This window comes from Mytilus trossulus, chromosome 10 (genome assembly GCF_036588685.1).
Source record: "Mytilus trossulus isolate FHL-02 chromosome 10, PNRI_Mtr1.1.1.hap1, whole genome shotgun sequence".
Classification (NCBI taxonomy): Eukaryota; Metazoa; Mollusca; class Bivalvia; order Mytilida; family Mytilidae; genus Mytilus; species Mytilus trossulus.
The window spans coordinates 68,449,935-68,474,802 of record NC_086382.1 but is presented as its reverse complement, the minus strand read 5'-3'; the positions used below and the strand labels follow the sequence as shown (position 1 = coordinate 68,474,802).

General features: G+C 30.9%; 1 protein-coding gene across 1 annotated transcript; it reads left to right on the top strand.

The window, feature by feature from the left end:
• Positions 1 to 793: 793 nt before the first annotated feature.
• Positions 794 to 23,441, top strand: LOC134686542 (uncharacterized). Its single transcript, XM_063546209.1, has 7 exons — positions 794 to 1,042; positions 5,885 to 6,004; positions 12,690 to 12,781; positions 14,855 to 14,904; positions 16,763 to 17,975; positions 18,671 to 18,715; positions 22,788 to 23,441. Exons 1-7 carry the CDS (start codon positions 855 to 857, stop codon positions 22,811 to 22,813), a joined length of 1,734 nt encoding a protein of 577 aa, XP_063402279.1. The 5' UTR covers positions 794 to 854; the 3' UTR covers positions 22,814 to 23,441.
• The last annotated feature ends 1,427 nt before the right edge of the window (positions 23,442 to 24,868 follow it).

The following is a 24,868-nucleotide window of genomic DNA, read 5'->3' as shown; positions in this document are numbered from 1 at the left end:
AACAGGAGACAACTTCTTCAGATCTCATAAATTGGGTCCTTCGTATGGCAAGCCGTTCAACTGTTTATTCGAATTTCAAGATATCGCATATGATATATAAGATATCTTATATAATTTCATTTTATAACATATCATATGTATACAGTATTGTATCAGATTTCTTATTTATTATATCAGAAATCTTGTCGCATATTATATCAGATAATCATATCTGAAATATTATATAAGACATCTCATGGTTTGTAAAATGTCTTATATACATTACAAGATATCTCCCTAAGTTTATAAGATATCTTATAAAGTGTATGAGATATCTTATTAATGTTTTTATATGATAAACGGTGGCATCGGTGACCGAGTGGTCTAATTAGTAGTTATACTACTGTAATCACTTATCTAGCCAGTCAACACTGAGGTTGTGAGTTCGAACCACGCTCGAGCGGGTGCACTCGACTCAATTTTAATTAACTAGGAGTGTCAGTTTTCCAATCGAAGGTCGGTGGTTTTCTCCTGGCACTCCGGCTTCCTCCGCCAATTAAAATTGGCCGCCCCGAAATAGATTAAAATTTTGCGGTGCTTAAAAGAGGCAAAAAATCAATCAATCTTTAAAGTTTAAAATATATCTTATAGTTCATTATATATCTTATATAGTTTAGAAGATATCTTATATAGTATTTATAATTATTATTATTATTTAATTTTATTATTTATATTATAATTTATTACGTAACCTCATACGTAATAAGTCCGAAATACGTTCCTAATTTAATGCACTTGTTCCGGTGGGAAACACCTTTCCTTTTCATAAACAAAGATTAGAAAGTTGAAGTTGACGGATCTGTTAAATCATAATAATGTGTTATTTATCACCTTTAGCTTGTATTGTTATTGCCTTTTTTGTTATATCAACAGCCCAAAAGACATTAGAATCCCTTAACAATGAGTTGCATATCACAAATTTTATTTCTTGTAAGCCTGTCAGTATAAGATTACTGATTGACACCTTTAGGCCATCGAAAGTCAATTTTCAAGCTAGACTACGGTTAGTTTAAAATAGAAATAAAAACACACTAGATAGAGGGGTATATGGGTTTTAAAATGAAGACAATTTTATTTTCCCCTCTTTTCCAAACATGAAAAATGCTAGTCCAAATAATTATGACGTCTTGAAAGGCTATTATATTTTTTTCTTTGACGCCTTACATCAGTCGAAGTAAGGCGTCAAAGAAAAAAGTTATAATAGCCTTTCAAGACGTCATAATTATTTGGACTAGAAAAATGCCTGTAAATGTATTTACACCTGGGGCGTATCCAGCCATAAGAAAAAGACGGGGGGGGGGGGGGGGGGTGTGTGTTCTAAACCCAGAGTAAAAAGGGGGGTGTTCCAACTATATGCTCACATTCAAATGCATTGATCGGCAAATAAAAAGGGGGAGTTGAACCCCGGAGCCCCCTCCCCCCTTGATCCGCCAATGATTTACACGGGAACCACGATTTCCTAAGAAATACAAGAACAACGTAATATCCCTAAAACAAACTGATTAGTCTGATATATCCTGATTACAAGATATTTTATGGTGTTATATTGTGTTGAATTAGTGTAACAGCATACAATTATACAGGTTGGGAACAAACCCCCTGGATGGTGATTATACCTGTATAGCAGACTTGGGGTCAATTACATTGGAATGTAATTAATTAAATTACACATTACATTGCAAAAATGATCAATTACATCAATTACACATTACACTGTTTTTGAAATGTAATTAATTAAATTACAATTACTTTACTTAAGTAATTAATTAAATTACACATTACATTTCGTCAACGTATTTTTTAACAATATCATACATGTATAAATAATGCATGTGTAAAATATTCATGTAAGCATAGTTTTAAAAGCGTTGTATTTGATAATCATTAGCTATTTTAATGTTTTCTCATTTAGTCTGAATCTCTCTGGTCTGAACACTTTGACATCAATTCTAAATAGCTTTTCGACAGGAGCTAATGCGGCAGATATTGCTTGATCAGAACATGGAAGTTCTATGATCAGAAGATAATCATATTGAAAGGAGGGGGAATTGGTTCCTATTAACTTGCCAATGCATCAAGGGGTATTTTGACATCTCAGAAATGAAGTCATTTAAATTAAACATAATATAATAAAGGATATTATACATAAATCTTTTTGTTTTACATTAAAAATATCAAAAAGTGTGCTTGTCACAATATTGAAAATAATTTTTAGTACAAATAATGTGTGTATAATGTCTAAATATTAGCAATATTTTGCTAATTAGATAAAAATACATGTAACAGTGGCATTGCCCCTGGACATTTTATCTGATTAATTGCTTTTTGTTTTTACAGCTGTTAATTTTTATTTCTATAATCCTGTATTATGTGCACACTGATTTTAAATTATAAATGAACTGTCTAAGAAAGATTTTTCACAGTAACACTTTTTTGGGGTTTTTGTTTAACAAGGTGATTAATTACTTATCAATCTATTTAGTTAAAAGATCTTTCTTAAAAACTGAACACTAATATATGATTCTCACATTCTTTTTAATTTAAAATTAAATAATAATTATTGAAAAAAAAAATCTGTAGGTCAAATGAATATTAATTTACATTGTAACTTCAGTATAAATTATAGACTTCATATATTAAAAAAGTATGTGACATCAATATTTGAAAAACAAGTATTATTTTACAATTTATATTGTTAAACACAAATCCTTAACACCATTAAAGTATATGTAATTGAAATGTAATTCAAAAGTAATTGAGCATTACATGTTTTTTTTCAATGTAATTAATTAAATTATCATTACATGTAATTAAAAAAATGCTCAATTACACATTACATTCAATTACATGGAAACTTGTAATGCATTACACTTAATTACCATTACATTTTCAATTACCCCATCCCTGCTGTATAGAGGGATAAACCTTCTTTAGAGGGATAAAATTATCCCTCTATAGAGGGGTATTTGTGTTTGCACTGGATTTAAAGCAAATTAGGGCAGACTGGCATTTTCTAATGATATTGGCTATAATCTCTAGCAGTAGGTGCATCAACATATGCACTTTACTAAAACTTGGGATAACCCGTTTTCTGCTAAAGAGACAAAACTTGAAATCTATTGTATACCTATCTGAACACCTGATCAACATCAAAAGGAATAGTTGACCTTTAAATTTCATGTTAAATCTAACAATAGAAATTCTGTTCAGTGAGGCATACAATGTAAGTGAGTAGAATTTACCTGATCATCACAGCTTTCAATCACGGTGAACAATAGATTTTATATTTAGTCAGATAAGCAGCAAACTGGACATGTGCATATTAAACTAAGTACATCAATTGGTGCATCAACAGTTGCAGGTTACTGCCATAATAAGTAGAGAATGCCATTCTGCCCTGTTTTGATTTAAATCCAGTCTAAACAAAAATACACCTCTATAGAGGGATAATTTTATCCCTCTATAGAAGGTTTATCCCTCTATACAGGTATGATCACCATAGAGAGGGTTTGTTCCCAACCTGTTATAAGGTTTAATGCGTTCATAATTAATAATAGCTGCGAAAACGTAGCTCTTAAGGTCTTTTTGATGATTTTTGTTGAGCCTTCAACTTTAGTCGAAAAAGCAAGACTTAGCGATCCTACATTCAGTCGTCGTCGGTGTCAACGTCGTCAGGGGCGTCCACAAATATTCAATCTGTGGTTAAAGTTTTTGAAATTTTAACAACTTTCTTAAACTATACGGATTTCTACCAAACTTGGACAGAAGCTTGTTTATGATCACAAGATAGTATCCAGAAGTGAATTTTGAAAATATAAAATTCCATTTTTTCCGTATTTTACAAGTGGACTTAGTTTTTTTCTGCGGGGAAACATAACATTCACTCTGTGGTTAAAGTTTTTAGAATTTTAATAACTTTCTTAAACTATCCTGGGTTTGTACCAAACTTGGACAGAAGCTTGTTTTTGATCATAAGATATAGTATCCAGAATAAATTTTGTAAAAAAATTAATTCATTTTTTCCGTATTTTACTTTTAAATGGATTTAGTTTTTCTTGGGGAAACATTAATAACATTTTTTTTTTTTCCGTATTTCACTTTTAGGGAGCTACCATTTGATTTTTATGGGGGGGGGCTAGGATGAAAAATTTTGTCCTGCATTTTTTTTAGCTGTAATCTCTGTCCTGCCTTTTTATTATTCACTCTATCAGGTCCTGCTTTTTTTTTTTTAGTTTATCCTGACTTTTTTTACATAAATTGTCATCCTGTCTTTTTTTTTTTGCAAGTGTCTCATCCTGCCTTTTTTTTTACTCAAAACTCCTGTCCTACCTATTTTTTTCAAATTTCATCCTAGCTCCCCCTACAAAAATCAAATGGTAGCTCCCTTAAATGGACTTAGTTTTTCTTCGGGGAAACATTATATTCACTCTGTGGTTAAAGTTTTTAAAATTTTAATAACTTTCTTAAACTATCCTGGGTTTGTACCAAACTTGGACAGAAGCTTATTTTTGATCATAAGATATAGTATCCAGAATAAATTTTGTAAAAAAATTAATACATTTTTTCCGTATTTTACTTTTAATGGATTTAGTTTTTCTTGGGGAAACATTAATTACATTTTTTTTTTTTTCCGTATTTCACTTTTAGGGAGCTACCATTTGATTTTTATGGGGGGGGGGGGGGGGAGCAAGGATGAAAAATTTTGTCCTGCATTTTTTTTAGCTGTAATCACTGTCCTGCCTTTTTATTATTCACTCTATCAGGTCCTGCTTTTTTTTTTTTAGTTTATCCTGACTTTTTTTACATAAATTGTCATCCTGTCTTTTTTTTTTTGCAAGTGTCTCATCCTGCCTTTTTTTTTACTCAAAACTCCTGTCCTACCTATTTTTTTCAAATTTCATCCTAGCTCCCCCTACAAAAATCAAATGGTAGCTCCCTTAAATGGACTTAGTTTTTCTTCGGGGAAACATTATATTCACTCTGTGGTTAAAGTTTTTAAAATTTTAATAACTTTCTTAAACTATCCTGGGTTTGTACCAAACTTGGACAGAAGCTTATTTTTGTTCATAAGATAGTATCCAGAAGTAAATTTTGTAAAAAGATATCTCTATTTTTTTCTGTATTTTACTTTTGAATGGACTTGGATTTTCTTCCAGTTTTAAAACAGTACATACAGTCTGCAGTTAAAGTTTTCAAAACATTTATTAGATTCATTAACTATCCTAGATATTTACCAAACTTGGACAGACGCTTCTTACAATCATAAGATAATATCTAGAGGAATATTTTTATTGATTTTTTTCATCATTGTTGTTGAGCCTGCGATTTTCAGCAAAAGTAGCAGAGACACTGGGTTCCGCGGGACCCTTACAATTTTTTGATATTTGCGGACAAAAAAAATCAAAGGACAATAGAGCTAGCTTTTCGCAGCTAAATTAATAAAAGCACACGCAATCTTCAGAAAATAGATTTGTATATATTATATATTTTTATTATTTGTTTCAAATAAGCTGTACTTAAACTAAACGTTGCAAAATTAAAGCCATTTCTTCAATTCAGTTTTTATTTCATTTCTATACTACCTCTATTTCTCTATTAGCCCCTTTATCACAAATATTCATACCTACTTTAACCTATACTGTTTTACTAGTCCAATTAGTTACGTCTTGAAAGGATATTTTTATTTTTTTCTGTGATCCTTCCTGAAATGTCTCAGAAAAATATATAAAATTGTCCTTTTAAGACATCATATTTATTTGTACTACTGTTTAACATGAAAAGCAAGCCATGTTTGCTTGGCCAAACTTTGAAATTTGTTTATTTTATAAAGTTTATTATTTTCCAGGCTGTTTATCATTTTACTCAGGATGTCATTGTCCTTTTGGATTGTGTTCTCAACAATGGTAGATCAAGATGTCAGTACACAACCTGGACCAATAATGGCAATATCAAAGAATCACCACAGGTAGAAACATATCATTTACAGGATAACTAGTGTTCAAATTCAGGGGAGGCAGGGGTTTGGCGGCCACTGATTGAGGCAGCCTTAATTTTTATACGACCGCAAATTTTGAAAAAAATTTCGTCGTATATTGCTATCACGTTGGCGTCGTCATCGTCCAAATACTTTTAGTTTTCGCACTCTAACTTTAGTAAAAGTTAATAGAAATCTATGAAATTTTGACACAAGGTTTATAACCACAAAAGGAAGATTGGGATTGATTTTTTGACTTTTTGTTCTAACAGTTAAGAAATAAGGGGCCAAAAAGGGGTCCAAATAAGCATTTTTCTTAGTTTTTAAGTAAATAGAAATCAATTGGAGTCATCTTTCTTTGTATAGAATAGTAGTTGAATCAACTTTTTTGCACCACAACTTTAGTATTAGTGAATGGAAATCTATGAAATTTAATCAGAAGGTGTATGACCACAAAAGGAAGATTGGTATTGATTTTGGGAGTTTTGGTCCTTACAGTTTAGGAATTAGGGGCCAAAAAGGGGTCCAAATAAGCATTTTTTTTGGTTTTCGTACCATAACTTTAGTATATAAGTAAATAGAAATCTATGAAATTTAAATACCAGGTTTATGACCATAAAAGGAAGGTTGGTATTGATTTTGGGAGTTTTGGTCCTAACAGTTTAGGAATAAGGGGCCCAAAGGGTCCAAAATTAAACTTTGTTTGAATTTTTATCAAAAATTGAGTAATTGGGATTCTTTGATATGCCAAATCTAACTGTGTATGTAGATTTTTAATTTTTGGTCTCGTTTTCAAATTGGTCTACATTAAGGTCCAAAGGGTCCTAAATTAAACTTAGTTTGATTTTGACAAAAATTGAATCCTTGGGGTTCTTTGATATGCTGAATCTAAAAATGAACTTAGATTTTTTATTACTGGACCAGTTTTCAAGTTGGTCCAAATAAGGGTCCAAAATAAAACTTAGATTGATTTTAACAAAAATTGAATTCTTGGGGTTCTTTGATATGCTGAATCCAAACATGTACTTAGATTTTTGATTATGGGCCCAGTTTTCAAGTTGGTCCAAATCAGGATCTAAAATTATTATATTAAGTATTGTGCAATAGCAAGAAATTTTCAATTACACAGTACTCAGAAATAACAAGAAATCTTCAATTGCACAGTATTGAGCAATAGCAAGTATTTTCAATTGCACAGTATTGCGCAATAGCAAGAAGTATCTAATTGCACAATATTGTGCAATAGCAAGAAATTTCAATTGGAGTTATCTTTCTTTGTCCAGAATAGTAATTGAATCAACTTAAGTCAATGTTTTATACAATATACAATGTATATTCACTTTTACTACCAACTGATAAATTAAAACAATCTTTACCATTCAGTGATAACAAGCACTTTTTTACATATTGATATTTTGTGATGTATTTAAATGAGTGATTATTGTTGCAAACTCCATTAGAAATTTGAATTGAGATCGGTTTTGGAATAAAGGATAAGGGGATGTGAAAAAAAAATTGGGGAAGGGGGGTGTTCAATTTTTCTCATTTGAAATTTCATAAATAAAAAGAAAATTTTTCAATCATTTTTTTGAGAGGATTAATATTCAACAGCATAGTGAATTGATCAAAGGCAAAACAAAAATTTTAAGTTCATTAGACCACATTCATTCTGTGTCAGAAACATATGCTGTGTCAACTATTTAATCATAATCCAAATTTAGAGCTGAATCCAGCTTGAATGTTGTGTCCATACTTGCCCCAACCGTTCAGGGTTCAACCTCTGTGGTCATATAAAGCTGTGCCCTGCAAAGCATCTGGTTAAAACATGTGCATCAGTTACAACAAAGCATCACAAGAGAATTTAGAAAAAATGTAAATTTCAAACGAAAAATATAGTTATGTTATTTGGCGAAAAAAATAATAAAGTGGCGAAAAATATATTGTTTTGGCGAAAGAGGTGGCGAAAAAAATAATTGACCCAGGTGAAACCCTGGTGGGCGCTATCTATGCAGTGACTTTGGCTTTATGATTTAAAGCATTATGTTGGTCATTTGAATAACAAAACCATACTGAAAAATGCTTGTATTGGTCATTTGAAGCAGCTTTTAATGAGCATTTCTACCGGCACTTAATTCTAAATAAGATTTGTAGTAGCTCCAGATCTTACTGAATCGGATCATAAATCGCTTAAGCAGAAAAAAATATAATTTTTACACTGGGCACTTTAAAAGTAGGCACTGGCTATGGTTATATGAAAATGTAACAATAATAAAAATATTATTGTTACATTAGTCTAATTGCCAGAATGGAAAGTTGGGAAAGGAACTGATTAATTACGAATGTAACAATAATGATTGAGGCTACAGTTATATTGAGTTATTGTTACATGAAAAACAGCAATGTACGTACTCTAGATTAAATTTAAATCTATAGTTTTATTGCTTAATTCTTTCGTATGTACTAAATAATACTGGTGATAATGATAAATAATGAATATTATTATTCAACAAATGGTGTGTAAATAGTTTTACATACATGTATTCACCATGTTCATGGAAATTTTATGTTCTTAAAAATACTTCTCCAGATTAGGAGTACTCCAAAGGCGAGAAATATAGTTCAATGATTTCACTTTTTAAGTATTTTCTGCACACATACTCTTATTACTGTCATTATACTTTTAACAATGGATGAAGAGATTCCTTTTACCAATTTTGTTTAGGGTGAAAAATTTAAAACTTTGGATGCATTTGAAACAAAACTGAAACAATACCAGGACAGAAACTACACACAGCTATGAAAATCAGTTCTAAAAAAAATATACATTAAAAGCAAAGTTTGCTAACTGTGAACTTCAATACTGGGAACTTCTGTATACATGTATACATGTATCCATGGAGGACATAAGTTAGTTCATCAAAAATGTGTAGGACTTAAACATGCTTTAAAAACCTCTTAATACTGGATACATGTATAGAAACTGTCATTGTAAATAAAAAATTAAAGAAATTATATTTATAATTGTATGTATTGTAAATATAAAATAAATGTTTTGTACTTTTATTTTTTAGTACATATTACTAGTCCCATCGTACATTGCTGTTTTTCAATCATGTAACCATAACGCATTGTAACTGTAGCCTCAATAGTTATTGTTACATTCGTAATTAATCAGGTCCTTACCCAGCCATGCATTTTGGCAATTAGTCTCCAATGTAACAATAATATTTTTATTATTTCCATGTAACTGTAGCCAGTGCCTTAAAAGTATACACATAGCTTTGAAAATATTTTCCTTTAGTTGGAGGTCGAAGTTGTTGCTTTATTTGGTTAACAAGAATTACAAATCAGAAAATTGTTTTTCTTTGCATTACTTCTTTCATATGATAAAAGTCGCTAGGCTTACTTAATTCTTTTGTTTACAGCAGTTATATACATTTGCTTTAAAAAGCTTTAATTTTGTTGACAAGTATGCCCAGAGTAAGTGTTCATGTGATGTTGTTTATAGTTATATATAGTTATATAGTGGTGCATGATCCTTACTCTTGTTTCAGAAACCAGCATTTTATCTTGTTATGGCACCCTCAACGGAGTTGGGGTGACATATTGTTATTGTTCGTTTCTTTTTTTCTTATTATTATATTTATTCTTCCACACTTTTTTGTCCATGCTATTTCTCAGAATTGGCTTGAACAATATTGATGGAACTATACCATAATGAGGACCACTATATGAAATTGTGCAATCGGGGTATGGCACCATCAAGATGGCTGCCGTTGCCATGGAAACGAAACAAATGTGAAAAAATACTGTTTTTTGTTTTGGTGAACTATTTGAATACTATTTAACTCAGAATCATTATATTTTAATACAATGTAGGTGCCCACTATATACAGGTGTTGGATGATTTTGGCACTCATTGGAACTACTGTGTTGCCATGGATACTACTCCAAAAAATTCAAAAATCTCAAAATGTTCCAAACTTAATGAAACTTCACAGTAAAGATGAGCAACATTGGAAGATGTGGAATTTGGCGTTGGAATTTCCAAAATATCTGTTGTTACCATGGAAACAATGCAAAAAGGTCAAAACTTTGAATTTTCACAGAACATTCTAGAACTTCAATGTTTAATTTATTCTAGAGACATTAAATGGTATATGATTGTGGAGGGAAAAAATTGCAGCGGGGGTTTGACTTTGGAACATTCAAAATGGCCGCCGTTACCATGGAAACAGCAAAAATACAAAAAAAATCAAAATGCTTCAAATTTATTGAAACTTATAACAAATGTTGCTCAGCTAATGTAGACTTGACTTTTGAGTTTGGAATTTCCAAAATGGCCGCCGTTACCATGGCTACCGCTCACCTGGCAATAGGGGAAGGGTGCCATCCGCTATTGCTTGCAATCGCAAATCTAGTTTATAGTAATTGTTGTAACCAATCTCTGTCCAGATGCTACTTACACTAATCACTGTTCATTTTAATAGTTAATTGGAAGAATATGGTGTGGGATTCTGTGACAATCAGTATTCAAATGCCTCGTTCACATGGACATTTATTTCAAATTGAATTTGTATTCAAATTGAGAATCGAAATTCGCTAATTGTGTTCACACACTCTCCTTGTTTAATTCAAATTAGAAATATGTTTTTGTTGATACGAATTAAAAGTTAACGTTGTTTGGACAGTAAAGCGAATTTGACGCGCATTGTAATGTGAATTAGAATTGACGTAACGGACGTAAAACGTTTCGATTGCCAATTAAAATTTAGATTAGTTAATGCGAATCCAAATTGGAATTAAGTGTGAACTAAGCATTAATACTGTAAACCATCTAATTTTGCCAGTAGAAAATTAGGCAAATATAAATCGTCACGAAAATTTAAAACTTGGATTCTTTTATTGTGCTTCAACAAGTGAATTAGAAAAATTTCGAAATTTAATCGCTGTGAAGTTGGCTAAGAAAGGACTACATGGGAAATGATTATCCGTAAAAATATGTTGGTTTACAATATATCTAGATAACTACCTTAATAACAAATGGATGGAACTTTTGTCCTCGAATTCTAATATATTGTGATTGAATAATTATCTTTTAAATGTTTATTATAATTAACATGGCAGAAGGATACTTTTTTTTATAGAAAATTGTTCAGTTTCACAGAAATTTTAAGATAACTTAACTTTGGTGAAATATATTAATTCCTTCTATCTTATGGAACTGATAGACAAAGAACCCTAAAATCTTTCAAACCAATATTTTCATGCATCAGAAACCACACACTTATCATTGAATATCATAAATATTGCATGGAGTCAAAACTGTCATACCCTAGCTAGGATATATTTTGAATTTAGTTCTTTTACATTTAACATTTTTAATTTCCTGTTTGTGAAAAATTAGAAATGATGAACTGTAAGAAGAGATGAATATTTATTTTACGATTAGAGGTTGTTAATGCACTTAAATACACCCAATTTTCGTTATCTTCCATTTTTCTAAAAAAACCAACACACAAATCATACCTTCCTTCCATGTGATGCATGTGTTGAGTTTCATGTAAACATGCTATGTGATGTGTTTTCACTTTGGTCACTCATATCAATAGGGTATTGTTAGTAAACAATTGCTCACACTACCATGACTACAGTAAGTATTTATTTAAAACACAAAAATACTGAACTCTGAGGAAAATTCAAAAAGGAAAATCCAAAATCAAAATGCAAAATCAAAGGTCCAAACACATCAAACGAATGGATAACAACTGTCATATTCCTAACTTGGTACAGGCATTTTCTAATGTAGAAAATGGTGGATTGAACCTGGTTTTATAGCTAGCTAAACCTCTCACTTGTATGACAGTCACATCAAATTCCAATACATTGTCAACGATGCATGAACAAAACAAACATACTCAAAGAGTAAAAATGTCAAAAATAGGGGTACAACAGTCAATATTGTGTTATCATCTTAATATCACTATAAAAACAACAAATGTAATGAAGAAGCACAAAAGGGCATACATCAAATTTAACATTCTCATTTTGCTTTTCTTATACATTATAAATTATTTTAAACAAACATTTTTTAATACCTGTCATATATATCTGTATTGTTCTGTGTTTGGTAAATATCTTAGATAATTTTATAATGTTGCTTTTAATATTGTTTATGTTATACAACTATATTTTTTTGTAGAAATTGTATTTTATATTGAGAAAGTACATAGCACCCCACATACAGTTTTTAATGAATATATGATATCAATTTGTCTCCACAATATGGTATTATTGCATGGTTCATTTTATTATTTAAACAGATTATATATAATTAGATAACTAATTTGAGATTCTTATAACTTGTATAAAAACACAGAAAAAAAAGAATGTAGTTCATTTCTGGTTTGTTTGAGTATGAGTATAAAACTTAAGAATTTATCTTAAGCAAGCCCCTTCATACATAAATATTCCATGTATGCATAATATTATCTTTGAGTTTTTGAATGCAATTCCCAAAATATATAATTGGTATTGGTTCTTGAGACACCTTTTTATTCTAAAGGTCTATTATTGTTATCATTATATATATATTGTATAGCAGAAATATAATAGTAAAATATGTTTCAATATTAGGTTTGTGATAAGTCATTACATTTCTTTTCTTTATTTTTAGGATATACAGCAGAGATGGGCATGAGAAAAAGAACCATATTTCTACAAATGCTATTACTTCAACATGTTCAAGCAAACCTGAACAGCATTTTGGTAAGTACATTTGTAAGCTAACTATAGTTGTAGCTGTAAAATGATTAGTTATAAAATGATCATAAATCAGTCATCACGGTCATTGTAAACTCTTATTTTTAGCTCGCCAAGTGAGCGTTTCTCATCACTTGGTGTCCTGCATCTGTTGTCCGGCGTCGTTAACTTTTACAAAAATCTTCTCCTCTGAAACAACTGGACCAAATTTAACCAAACTTGGCCACAATCATCATTGGGGCATCTTAAAGAATATGTCTGATGACCTGGCCAACCAACCAAGATGGCTGTTATGGCTAAAATAGTACATTATGGGGTAAAATGTAGATTTAAAGATAATTGTAACAACAAGAATATTCAGTAAAGTAAGACCTTCAAACACATCACCAGCACCAAAACACAATTATGTCATGAATTTATCTGTGTCCATTGTTTTAAATGACTGAATAAATAGTCAACGATCAATCTTACAGGGCGATGGATCATGTAATATGATTCTGTACACTACAAAATATAATATATAACAAGTCAAAAAGGGTACAACATCACCATAAAATAACTATAAAATATACAAATATTAGATATTTCGGATAACAGATATCCTTCTTCAATAATATTACGATGTTAAATGAATCATGTCAATTCAAATTGAGACTCTATCAAAATCTTGATTTATACAATTTAAGCGAACGCTGGAACAATTTTAAAATTTCCAAACACACCGCAAAGACTACAGAAATATGCCAAAAATAAAAATAGTTATTTACAATGTGAAATGACACAACTCTAGATTTCCAAAGGATGTGATAGTTGAGATGTAATAACTGCATTGAGGGCAGTCCTCAAACAAAAAAATCCAAAAAATCCAATATGTCCTAATCGATCCAGGATGGTATAAATTGGACAACGGCAGGGCAATTACAACAGAACTTACATATTAAAGCCTTCCAAACGAATAGCAGTCTAATAGTGATTGAAAAAAAAGTTTTGTATAATGAGGTAAAATAATTGAACGTGGCAACGTACTTATACATCATTCCGAATCAATGAAAACCTGTAATTTAAACTGTTATTTTAAAAAATAATTTGGAACTGTAAAGCCAGTACTAAATCCGGCGTTGTTTGAAACAGGTGGTCACAGGAAAATGAGGGACTCGATCGTTCTATGTTTTTTTATTTATGCCCTCTGGGGAGACTGTCCGTAACTTTCTTATCCAAAATCTTTCCCGAGCGACTCTGTCGACCTTCAACCAACACTCGTTGTGGTCTATGATCGTGATGGTAAGGTTTTTGAGATCAGCTTGTGTGTGTCCAGGTGATCTCAAATGACGACTTACGGGTAGGTCGGGCTTGCAAGTGTAGTCACATCGATGACCATTCATGCGTTTGTTAAATGGCTGCTCTGTCTCACCAACATACTGCATGCCACATCGACACTGAAGGAGGTATACAACATTCTGGGTTTTGCAAGTTACATTGCAATATATAGTGTACACAGACCCAGTCGAGTGGCAAGTGAATGTTTGAGTATTCAGTATTTGTTGATAAGTCAGCCAACATCTGTTACCACATGACTTGCACCATCCTGCAATTGAACAGCTTTTATTTGAGGAGACGTCAGGTCTAACAAATCAGTCTTTCAGACTTGCTGATCTCCGAAAAGCTAAGACAGGAGGATTGGGAAAGATCTTGGATAATTTAGGGTGTTTGGCAATAGTTTGCCAATTGGCACGGATCAAACGTGAAAGATTATTAAAGGCTGGATTGTATGTAAGAACAAACGGGACTATTTTGCTGCGCCTCTTCCGTTTGTACTGTAAGAGGTCATTGCGGCTGTTATTGTTAGCGCGCGCAAACCCCTTATCTATTTCCAATTTCTTATAACCTCGTTTTGTCAAAAATCCGCGAAGTTCTTGTAACTGTTTCTTGACAGCCTCCTCAGAGGAGCAATATATATATTGTTTTATATATATTCACATAGACCAAGGTGAGCTACACAGGCTCTTCAGAGCCTCTAGTTTATTACAGTTTTTCCTTTATGTATATTTTGACAATGTTTTATTCTTTCATTTTTTGTAGTTCCAAGTGATGTTCAAAGACAAGACAAAAAAGAAGAGGAAGATAAAAAAGTAAGTTTTCCAGTAAGACTAAATTATCTGCATGGTAACATCAGAAACAGAAATTAACAAAATATATGTTTAAAAAAAATATGATTGCAAGGCAATAATGGTTTACTTTTATACATTGTTATTTGGATGGAGAGTTGTCTCATTGGCACTAACACCTTATCTTCCTATATCTAATATCTACAAATTCACCAACATAGATAAAATAGTTAACTCCTTAAAAACTGAAATACTACCTAAGGCTAGTGGTTCTGTCAGCAAAATTACTCAGGCCTCCTTGACTGATTAAAAACTAAAAAAATAGCCAAAAGTGTTGAATGTGGTGTTTACTTAAATGTCAATCAATCAATCAATAGAAAGAAATGACAAATGTTGCTGTTGGTTTTTTTTTAGTTCGGAAATTTTATTTTGCCACAATTTGAAACTATAAAAAGTATGAAGAAACTTTCCTGTAAAAATCAGCAATTTCTGCAAAGAAGTCTATTTAGCAGATGTTTTCAAGAAAAACCTTAAAGTAATACATGCCCTGAAATAAAAATCTTTACCCTTTTTTGTGTTTGTGATTTTTTTTTTGAAGATCTAAAATTAACAGATGAATAGACAGAAATCAAAACAATTATAAAATTATGCGAAACAACACATCAATTCACAAATGAGCCAGGAACATGGGTCAACTATTTGTAGGACCATTTTTCAAATTTATTTTCTTGAATTAGTTGCTCTTTATTTCCCTCATGACCATCTGTTTTCAACTATACATGCTATATGCTTACTACTTCCTTCTTCTTTAGGTATTTTTCACCAGTGTGCAGTTTACATATAGCAGGCTTTGTTTTTAAAAGGGTAACAAATAAAATCATATTTACAAAATTAATGAATCCATCACAGCTGAACATGCACAAATATGAACACATGAATGCACATACTGTATACATGTCAGTAGCACAGTATTTCTTCTGGAGTACACAATGTTTGTGGTTTTTTAACATCCCTTGTTGTCACTTTAACATGCATAACTTGTAACATTAACAGAACTTGTCTCACTGCTTTATAGCAAAGTAAAACATGAAGTAGGGTTCTAAATTGTACTTTAAAACTTTTGATGTTGGAATATACTTTTAAGATATGTGGAAGTTAATAGCTATAAGTGACAGATGGTGGGCATAATCTTTACAACATCTTACTCTGCTATTGCTCTTTTTATAAATCATAGGTACTATGACATGAACTTGTAAGGAAATGTTAAATTTTGACAGGCATTCTCATTATCATACTCAAACATAGGGGTTAACAAGTGGGAAACATGCATCAAAGATTCCAAATAGAATTGCAGACAAAAAAACATATTCCAGAGGGAATATAAATGTTTGTTCCACTCTATTGCAAGTTCAGTTACTCCCAGTACAACATAACTAATATTAAATAAGATAACAAGGATGGGTTCAGACCACCAAAAATCTGTCTGCCTAATTCACTGCAATGACAATACAAATACTAATAATTCTATTGAAAAATATACAACCTAATTTTATTCAACCTCATCTCCTTGATGTCATTGATATGTGTATTTGTAAAGTAGAAATGAGAGGATCTATATTTTTTTCATACATTTTCATTGTTGTTTGGTATGTCAAAATATCAGTTTAAGTTACATGTGAAGTTACTAGTTTTTGTTTTATTTAGAAATCACAGTCTCTGCTAATTTTGTAGTAATTTATTTGAACAATGAAACACTCTAAGCCAGGTTAGCTTGAAAGCTATTGCATGACAGTTAATATTCCGATAGTTAATTAATTCATTAAGATCTACCTTCATACATGTAGTAAAAATTAGTATGTAAATTCAATTGATTTTATTATAGGTTTGTTACTTATGGAGACAGTTTGTTACTGAAGAGGCAAAGCAATGCATTAAATGTTCCTATCTTTATGACCATTTTTACCAGCCAAGTAACAATAGTTACAGATCATTTCAAACATACCCAGCCACACCAATTAGAGAAGATGAAGAGCTTAATCAAGAAATACCTTATTTTAGACTTGGAAATACCAGAGCTGTTCTTGATGGCAACCCAACAGAAAGTGGCTATGCAAATAACCAAACTATTAACTTAAGTAACCATCGTAGGAGAAATTTGGAACGCATAAGATCAGAAACAAATGATTTGAATTCCTTGATGGTAAGCACCATGTCTAGTGGTTTTAGCTCCTTGACAGTGTATGATCCTGGTGCATTCGTAACATCAAATCGTAGAAATGATTTTCAGCTCATGTCAACAGTATCAAACAGAGGACCTACCATATCTTCTGGTTATGAATCAGGAAGGGGAATAAGGCATGCTGTTTCAGGGTCATTTACCTTCTCCCTTGGACTTCAGGTGGACAGAGACACAAACGAAGAACAAAATAACCCAGTAAACAATTCAATTCAACAAGATGAACCTGAACACTTGAGTGATCTAATGCCTGCTGTTTCTGCAGATGTTTCTGTGGAACTGAGCTGTATAGCAAGCGAAAATGAAAACCCTCAGGGAAATGAGGCAGTGAATAACAACATGCAAATGACTAAAATATGTCCATCAGCTGATCTATCTTTGCCTGAAACACAAAGAACAGTTTTAAGAACAGTACGTGATCATGATCTATTAGCATGTGCAAATCAGCAAGAGAATGAAAGCCAGACACTATTAGCAACTATAGTATCATTACATAATATTACTGAATTAAAAGAAACAGAATCAAGTTGCAGTTCTCAGTCTACCATGCAAGCTTCTGGAAATATCAGTCTCCAAGCTGTTAATCAGACTTGTGTACCTTCTCATTGTATACCGGTATTAAATAGAAATTTAGATCTGGAAAGTTCAAGACAGACTGGTGGAGAGGATGCAATTCATTCAATGATTCCTGTCTCTAGATCTGATAATCAAGCAACTGGTAACACAAATGAGGCAATTGAAATTTCAGCATCACAAACCCAGTCAGCTATCCAGCCTATTTCATCATCATCTGGGAGAATCAATGAGCATACCCACAGGAATGGAAATTATTACGGGAGTTATAATCGACTACAGTTTGGTGAGTATTTCATTAGTATAAATAGATACACTCTTTATCCATGAAAGCCAATATACATTCCGTGGCTATGAAAGCTTTTCCTTGAATAGACAAGGGGTTCAGCCGTCTTTTACTTTGACTTCCCTTCAGCTCACAGATCAAGGAAAATGTTAAGCTTACATTTACTCTTTATTTCAGTGAGGTTAGTACCTAGGCAGACTCAATATGAGACATTTGTGAATGCATATTACATATACTTAGTAACAGGTATAGTTTTATTACTTCCACAATTAACATGACTAACCTGTTTCCATGACATCTGTTCTAATACAAATGTTGGAATTTTTAAATAGCTATTTCATATTACTTTTACTTAAATTTAGAAAATATTAGTACAATAAAATTAGTTCGATTTTACTTAAGGTGGTACCTAACACTACAGGGAGATAACTCTGTAAAATCAGCAAATGTTTTAATTACGGTTTGTTGTTAAGGGAATATTAAGCTTCTCAATGATCAAAATTAGTGTTAGTCAAACTGCTATATAACCAGTGTAATTTTCTGATAAAACAGTTGGTTCAAGTTTTCTAAAAAAAATATATTTTTGTCAATGGGTCAAAGTAAATACTTTGTAAAAAAATTAAGAAAATTAAAAGAGCTAAATTAATTTTAGTCAAAGTGTTGGGTTCCACCTTAAACTTCACTTTTTGTTTCAGTGGATGATGCTTTGTTTGGAGATGGTCAACTTCAAGATACAAACAGTAAGTTTTGAAATGATCTCGCTATAAAAAGCTTGTAATTTTTGAAATACGTCTGTTAGTCTTTTTTAAAAAGTGTTAACCAATTGAAGTTTTTTTTTTAACAACAAATAAGTATTCTTTATTCATCAAATTGCTTGTTACAACTTTACTTCATTGTCCAAGCTTCAATAAAGTATCCCTGTGAAATACTTTCTGAGTATCCAGAAAAATACACAGAATATAATAAAATATAAACATTATTTTTTTTCCATCAATTATATCAATCTTTTTAACTTTATGAAAAATTCATTTTGAGATACTGTTTTGTTCTCATTCATAAACCGTCGCAGTTCCTTTATAAACATAGCATACACATCTAAAAATTTCAGTTTTTGCTCTGACACATAGTACGACTTGTAAATACAAAAAATTATAATTGTCAAGAAATAATTTAAACTGTTTTATTCTTGATCTGATATTTTGTATCCAAATACTATATGTTTTGCCAATATCTTGTTTTGAAAATTCATTTTCGATAGAGGATAATGTACTTTCTCCCAAAAATCTTTCAAAAATGAACATGTGATAAAGAAATGCAAATAATCTTCGTCTTTTGTTTTACAAAAGTTGCATTTATCGTTCTCAGATATTTTCCACTTTAATAGTAGCTGCTTTGTAGGAATAATATATTGAAGCAGTTTCCATCTAAAAAATTTTAACTTATTTTCCTTTAAAATTTTAAATATAAAATCGTATACAAATGGCATCTGTGGTACGTATTATAATTTTAAGTATCTTGTCCAAATGTTGATACTGATTGGCTTTGTATATTTTTTATCTACCAAATTTTTATAGAGTATTTTATTGTTGATATCTTTTGTTTCAATTTGTTTATTTTGCCATCTTAATTTACTAACCTTACATATATTGATTTTACTCTTACCGGAGTTTTCTTTTTTTAAAACTTGAATCCATTCTTTACGGATGCAGGATTTTAACATCTTAAACTCTGCAATCCAGGTTGTTTTATTAATTAACTTTTTTAAGATAAAACTTTCGGATAAATTTCCTTTACTATCCAACATGTCTTTTATATAAACCAATCCACTTTTCACCCAGTTCGGGAAAAACAAGCATTTAATTGTTGCGAGATTTAATATATTTATTTCCCCAAATAATCTGTTTTCTAATAAAGGAAAAGTGATTAGAAAATGTTGATAAACCTCCTCCTGTTTTAACCCAACTTGAAATTACTTGTAAATAAAAGTTGGGTATTTTTCCAAGTCCATCTTTTGATTTCATATTATCTAATTTCATGTTAAAAACATGAAAGTTTTAACCAAGATTGTTAAAATATTTAGTAGGAATAATCTTCCAATTCGGCATATAGGTTGTTGTTAATTTTGAGACCCATGAGGCTTTCAGTGCTGTAAAATAACTGTCAAAATCGATCATTCTTAACCCCCCTTTTTGGTATTCTCCAATCAGTGTGTTTCTTTTTACTTTGTCATTTTTTCCTTCCTAAATATGTTTGAAACAGTAGCTTTCAATTTCTTTCAAGTAAATATCTGGAACTTTACACGAAGTAGCCAAAAATGTAAATTTTGGTAATAATAAAGATTTTATGATCAATATTTTCCCAACCATTGTTAATTTTCTTTTTTCCCCATGTTTTAATTATTGATTTCATGCTATCTATTTTAGGTTCCCAATTTAAATTTCCACATTGAAGTCTATCGATCGTGACCAAAATAAATGCCAAAGCTTTGACGGGTTTGTCTGTCCAGCATATGCCCTCAATCTTATCTACGCTGTTTTTAAGCGCCCCAATCCAAATTCCTTCTGTTTTATTACGATTTAGCTTTAACCCTGAGAAAGAGCCAAATGTTTCAATTATATTCATAGCTTTAGATATATCTGATTTTGAACTTTTGAACTACAAAACAAACCAATTGAAGTTGATATCATACAATCAAACTGTTTTGTAATAAAAATTATTGATTTGGAGTTATGCCTTGAACATGATGCAGTCTTCAATATATATTTGATGTAAGAAGTGCAATGGAAAGAATAATGCAGACACTTGCAAATCTTTTAGATATGAAATGCCTGTCTGTTTGAGAATTTAAGATTTTCATGAAAAATGAAAACTGGATCAGCTGAATTTAATCAAAGTGACGGTCCATACCTGCCAATCTCCCCCTTTTGAGTGAGAGACTCCCGCTCAAATGGCAAAATTCTGGAAATCTCTGCTTGCCTGTACACTCCTTGATTGACAAGTCAACATTAATTACATTTTTTGTTCCTGAATTGATTAAACAATTTATATGAAATACAAAATGAACAAAGAATCATAAAAGGATGGCAATTAAATGATTTTGTATGCTTTAGAACAAAAAAAGAAATTATCAAGGTTTGAATTGAAATTTATAAGAAATGTATTGAACTACAGTTTATGAAATATGAATGTGCATACAGTTATTGCACAATCTTCACAACAATGTTGAACACTTGAAACAGAGATATCATATTGAAAAGCTGTCCTGTTGGAATGCATATGTCAAAGATGATGAAAAAGGAAAGAAAAAAACACACCTTAGGATATAACCATATTTGAAGAAATGAAGTATATCTAGATCTTTTAACTCAAATATGTGTTTTGTAGATGAATAAATAAAAAAGTGATATATTTCACTTGAAAATGTCATTTGCGCAAAATATCAGTTGAGGGGGAGATCTCCCTTTTTGAAGGTTTCAGAGGTTGGCAGGTATGTAGTGACCAGATTTAACTATACAAAGTATTGATGGTTCAGGTCATCATTTTGAGTTACAACAAAACATTTTTTCCTGTTTCAACTTAGAATTATACATAAGAAACTAAAATAAAAAAAAGTCACAAGATTAACAAAGGTCGGAGGCTCCTCACGTGGTATAGGTGCATAAAAAAGTACATATTTGCAATATTAGTTATGTAAAATCAAAATATCAAGAACGATAAACAGCTTACTGTTAAAAACAGAAGAACTGAATGATTACACAAAATAGATTCCTTCTATTCAGTGTGATGTTAAAGTAATGTAATGTCATTGTCATATCAACATCACAGGGGGGGGGTCTCTTCCTATATAAAGGTATATACATATGTGCCGCTGGAATGGGTCCCTTTTTTGATCCGTCAAATAATCAATGGGGTGCAATTTTGATGTATAATAAGATTGTATATGCATATAGGTACTATTTGAGCTGATAAATATATGAATGGGTTATGATTTCGCTGTGAAATATATGTATAGGTAGGGATTTCACAATTATTCAATATATGAATGGGGGGTGTTTTTAAAATCCCAGCTGCACACCTGTACCCAAAATCCCATGTTGAGACCCCCCCCCCCCCCCCCCCCCCCCCCCCCCCCCCCCCCCCCCCGTGATCAACATGTACTCCCTATCAATGGAAGAGATTTATTACATATGTGTCTCTATCAGATCATTTGCTTGTTGGTAGAAATAAGTAGGTATCTTGTTAGGATGTTGGTATATAACATGTATAACTAGATGCTAAAAAAACTCTTTCACACGAATGAATTAGTATTTTTCTTATTTTTATGCTATTTTCAAGTTTCTTGACTGGTGTTAGAAAAATATTTCTCCTTACTAGTGAAAAAATGATTGGTTGAAATTTAATTGTGACGATAAATTTTCTTGTTTTCTTCTGGGTTTTCTTATAATGATGTCATGAAAAAGGCGACCATGCCTGATGATGTCACATCAAAAGTGCACAACTATCCTCAAATCTTTGAAAAGGAAGGATACAAATCATAAGAGATACAGACACCACCACTGTAACTCATTTATTACAATTATACAATATTTCTCCACTCTCAACAGTGAAATTTTAATTATTTAAAAAGCTGAGGAAGCCTCACGCTTTGAATATTAAAATTTATATGTCTAGAGTGGAGAAATATTGTAATACACTCGTTGCAGTTGTGGAATCTATATGTAAACAACTATGTTTCATGGTATAGTAGGAGTAATCTGTATTATTTCTATATTTGTTATTTGTAGTTACTAAAATAAGTTGATTATCTTTCAGCTGATGAAGATAAAGTTGACCAGTGAGACAAATGTTCCTATTGTGACCTATGAGTTCGACCTTTCACAACTTAACTGAAAGTCCTACAGCTGCTTAGTATAAAGGAAACAAAATGTAATTTCAATACTTTTTTTTATATAATTCAAATATACATGAAATATCTTGAGTTTTAATGAATTTGTAAGGACCTTTTTACATGATAGTTGTGTATTAACATTCAACATTTGAAATAAGCTTGATGCATTAGATAAATTTGATTGAGGGAGCAAAAGTTGGTCACCAATTTGTTTATGTATTTTTAGATTTTTCTTGCATTTTTCCTATCTTGGTTTATAATACATAATAATAATTAAGTAGGTTAGTAGGTTAGTTACTTTAAAACATTATGTAACCATTCTTAAACCAATCAAAACACACTTTTTAAAATTTTAAGTATAAAAAACTTTTGGTCTGATTTGACTATGACCTGATAAAGGTGATAAAGATTTGTCTGTTTTTGGTATTTTTAGTAAAAAAGGTCAATTTCAAGAATATTTTTAAATTTTGTAAACATCTTCTAAATCCAAAACAGTACTTGCCAGTAAATAATTAAACACAGAACATGGTTCTTGTTTTGATATAAAAAATGAAATATGTTATGATTACCAATTTGACAACTCTAGATTATCGTATGGCCTTCAACAAAGAGTTAAGCCCATATGTTATTTAAAAGTCCCAGAAAAGACAAAGGTAAAACAATTCAAATGAGAAATGCCTATATTATGTACAAAAAATATCTTTATTTTACCTTTTATAATTTTTCAACGTTTGCATGCCAAATTATTAGATTGTATACCTAATTGTTTTTATTTTATAGAATTTAATGTCATTTAATGGCTTTATGCTATTGATAATCGAAAGAAGAATAACTCAATCCAAGTCTGCAATATGTTATTAAAAGATTTGACTCCTATATCTGAATATCATTTCTTTTCTACAATGTTGTACAACAATTGTGAATATTTTCTTTATGAGTGTTCAATATTTCCATATTTATAGGAAGTGGTATAACCATGCTCAGCCTGGCTTATATTTTTCTAATGCAACTATATATTTTGAGTTTTGTTTTAATCAGTTTGTCATTTTAAAGTTTTTGAAGTGATCAGGTATCAAAATTGGTTTGTGTAGATGTATGAAACGTTTTGTGTAAATCTAAATATATTTTTATCTATGCTGAAAGACGTGCATAGGATCAAATCATTAAATTACCAATTGTTTAGTGTCTAGGAAATCTTACAAGATTTCCACTGCTATGTCTTCTAAATAGGTGCAATTTGGGTACTTGATGCAATTTGGGTACTGTTATGTTATACTGATATTTTGTATTTGTTGATATAATTGTTTTTTTTTTTTTTTTACCTTTTTAAGATATTTTTGTACATATCTTCAGCAGACATATTACATTATAATGTTGTACATATTTTCTACCTTCATATATTAATAACTCGACTTTTCTTATTCTATATTTAATTTGATACATAAGTTTTGTTCAATTGTTCAAATAATCAAGTTCGAAATTATAATGCACATGCTGAAAATATTATTTTAACTACATGTAAAACATTTGGATATATTGCATGTTTTCATAAAATTTCCACAAAGTGGCAATTAAAAAAAAATCTAGAAAGGGCCAAAATTATGATATAGTGAATTCCTTTGTGTGTGTCTCTTATAATGTGTATTTCATTTAACCCACTGAATTTTTGTTAAAACTTTTTTTTATTACAAGAAAAAGCTTTGTCTGTTTGTCTGTTTTAATTTGTATAGTTGAAGAATTGTGTGCTTGATATTTGGGTTTATATTGAAGCTGTTTATTAGTTGCTTGCAACATATTTCAGATGACTGTTTAAAAAATGTTTTTTAATATCTAAAGTTCTATTAGAATAAGTTCTTTTCCCAACTGAATCTCTTAAAATTGATTCATAAAGAATGTCTTTGGCAGTGTTGTTCATTACCAATTTACCAATGTCTCACTAGGACTGTCATTATTCAAAAGCATCTCCTTTGGGTTTTTTTTTGTATAATTTTTGTTTCTGATGAAA

Excerpts from the sequence above, each read along its gene's own strand:
- LOC134686542 (XM_063546209.1), top strand. The coding sequence starts at position 855 with ATGTGTTATTTATCACCTTTAGCTTGTATTGTTATTGCCTTTTTTGTT. Across the intron at positions 6,005-12,689 it reads ATATCAAAGAATCACCACAG|GATATACAGCAGAGATGGGC; the intron begins GTAGAAACATAT and ends CTTTATTTTTAG. Across the intron at positions 14,905-16,762 it reads AAGAAGAGGAAGATAAAAAA|GTTTGTTACTTATGGAGACA; the intron begins GTAAGTTTTCCA and ends ATTTTATTATAG.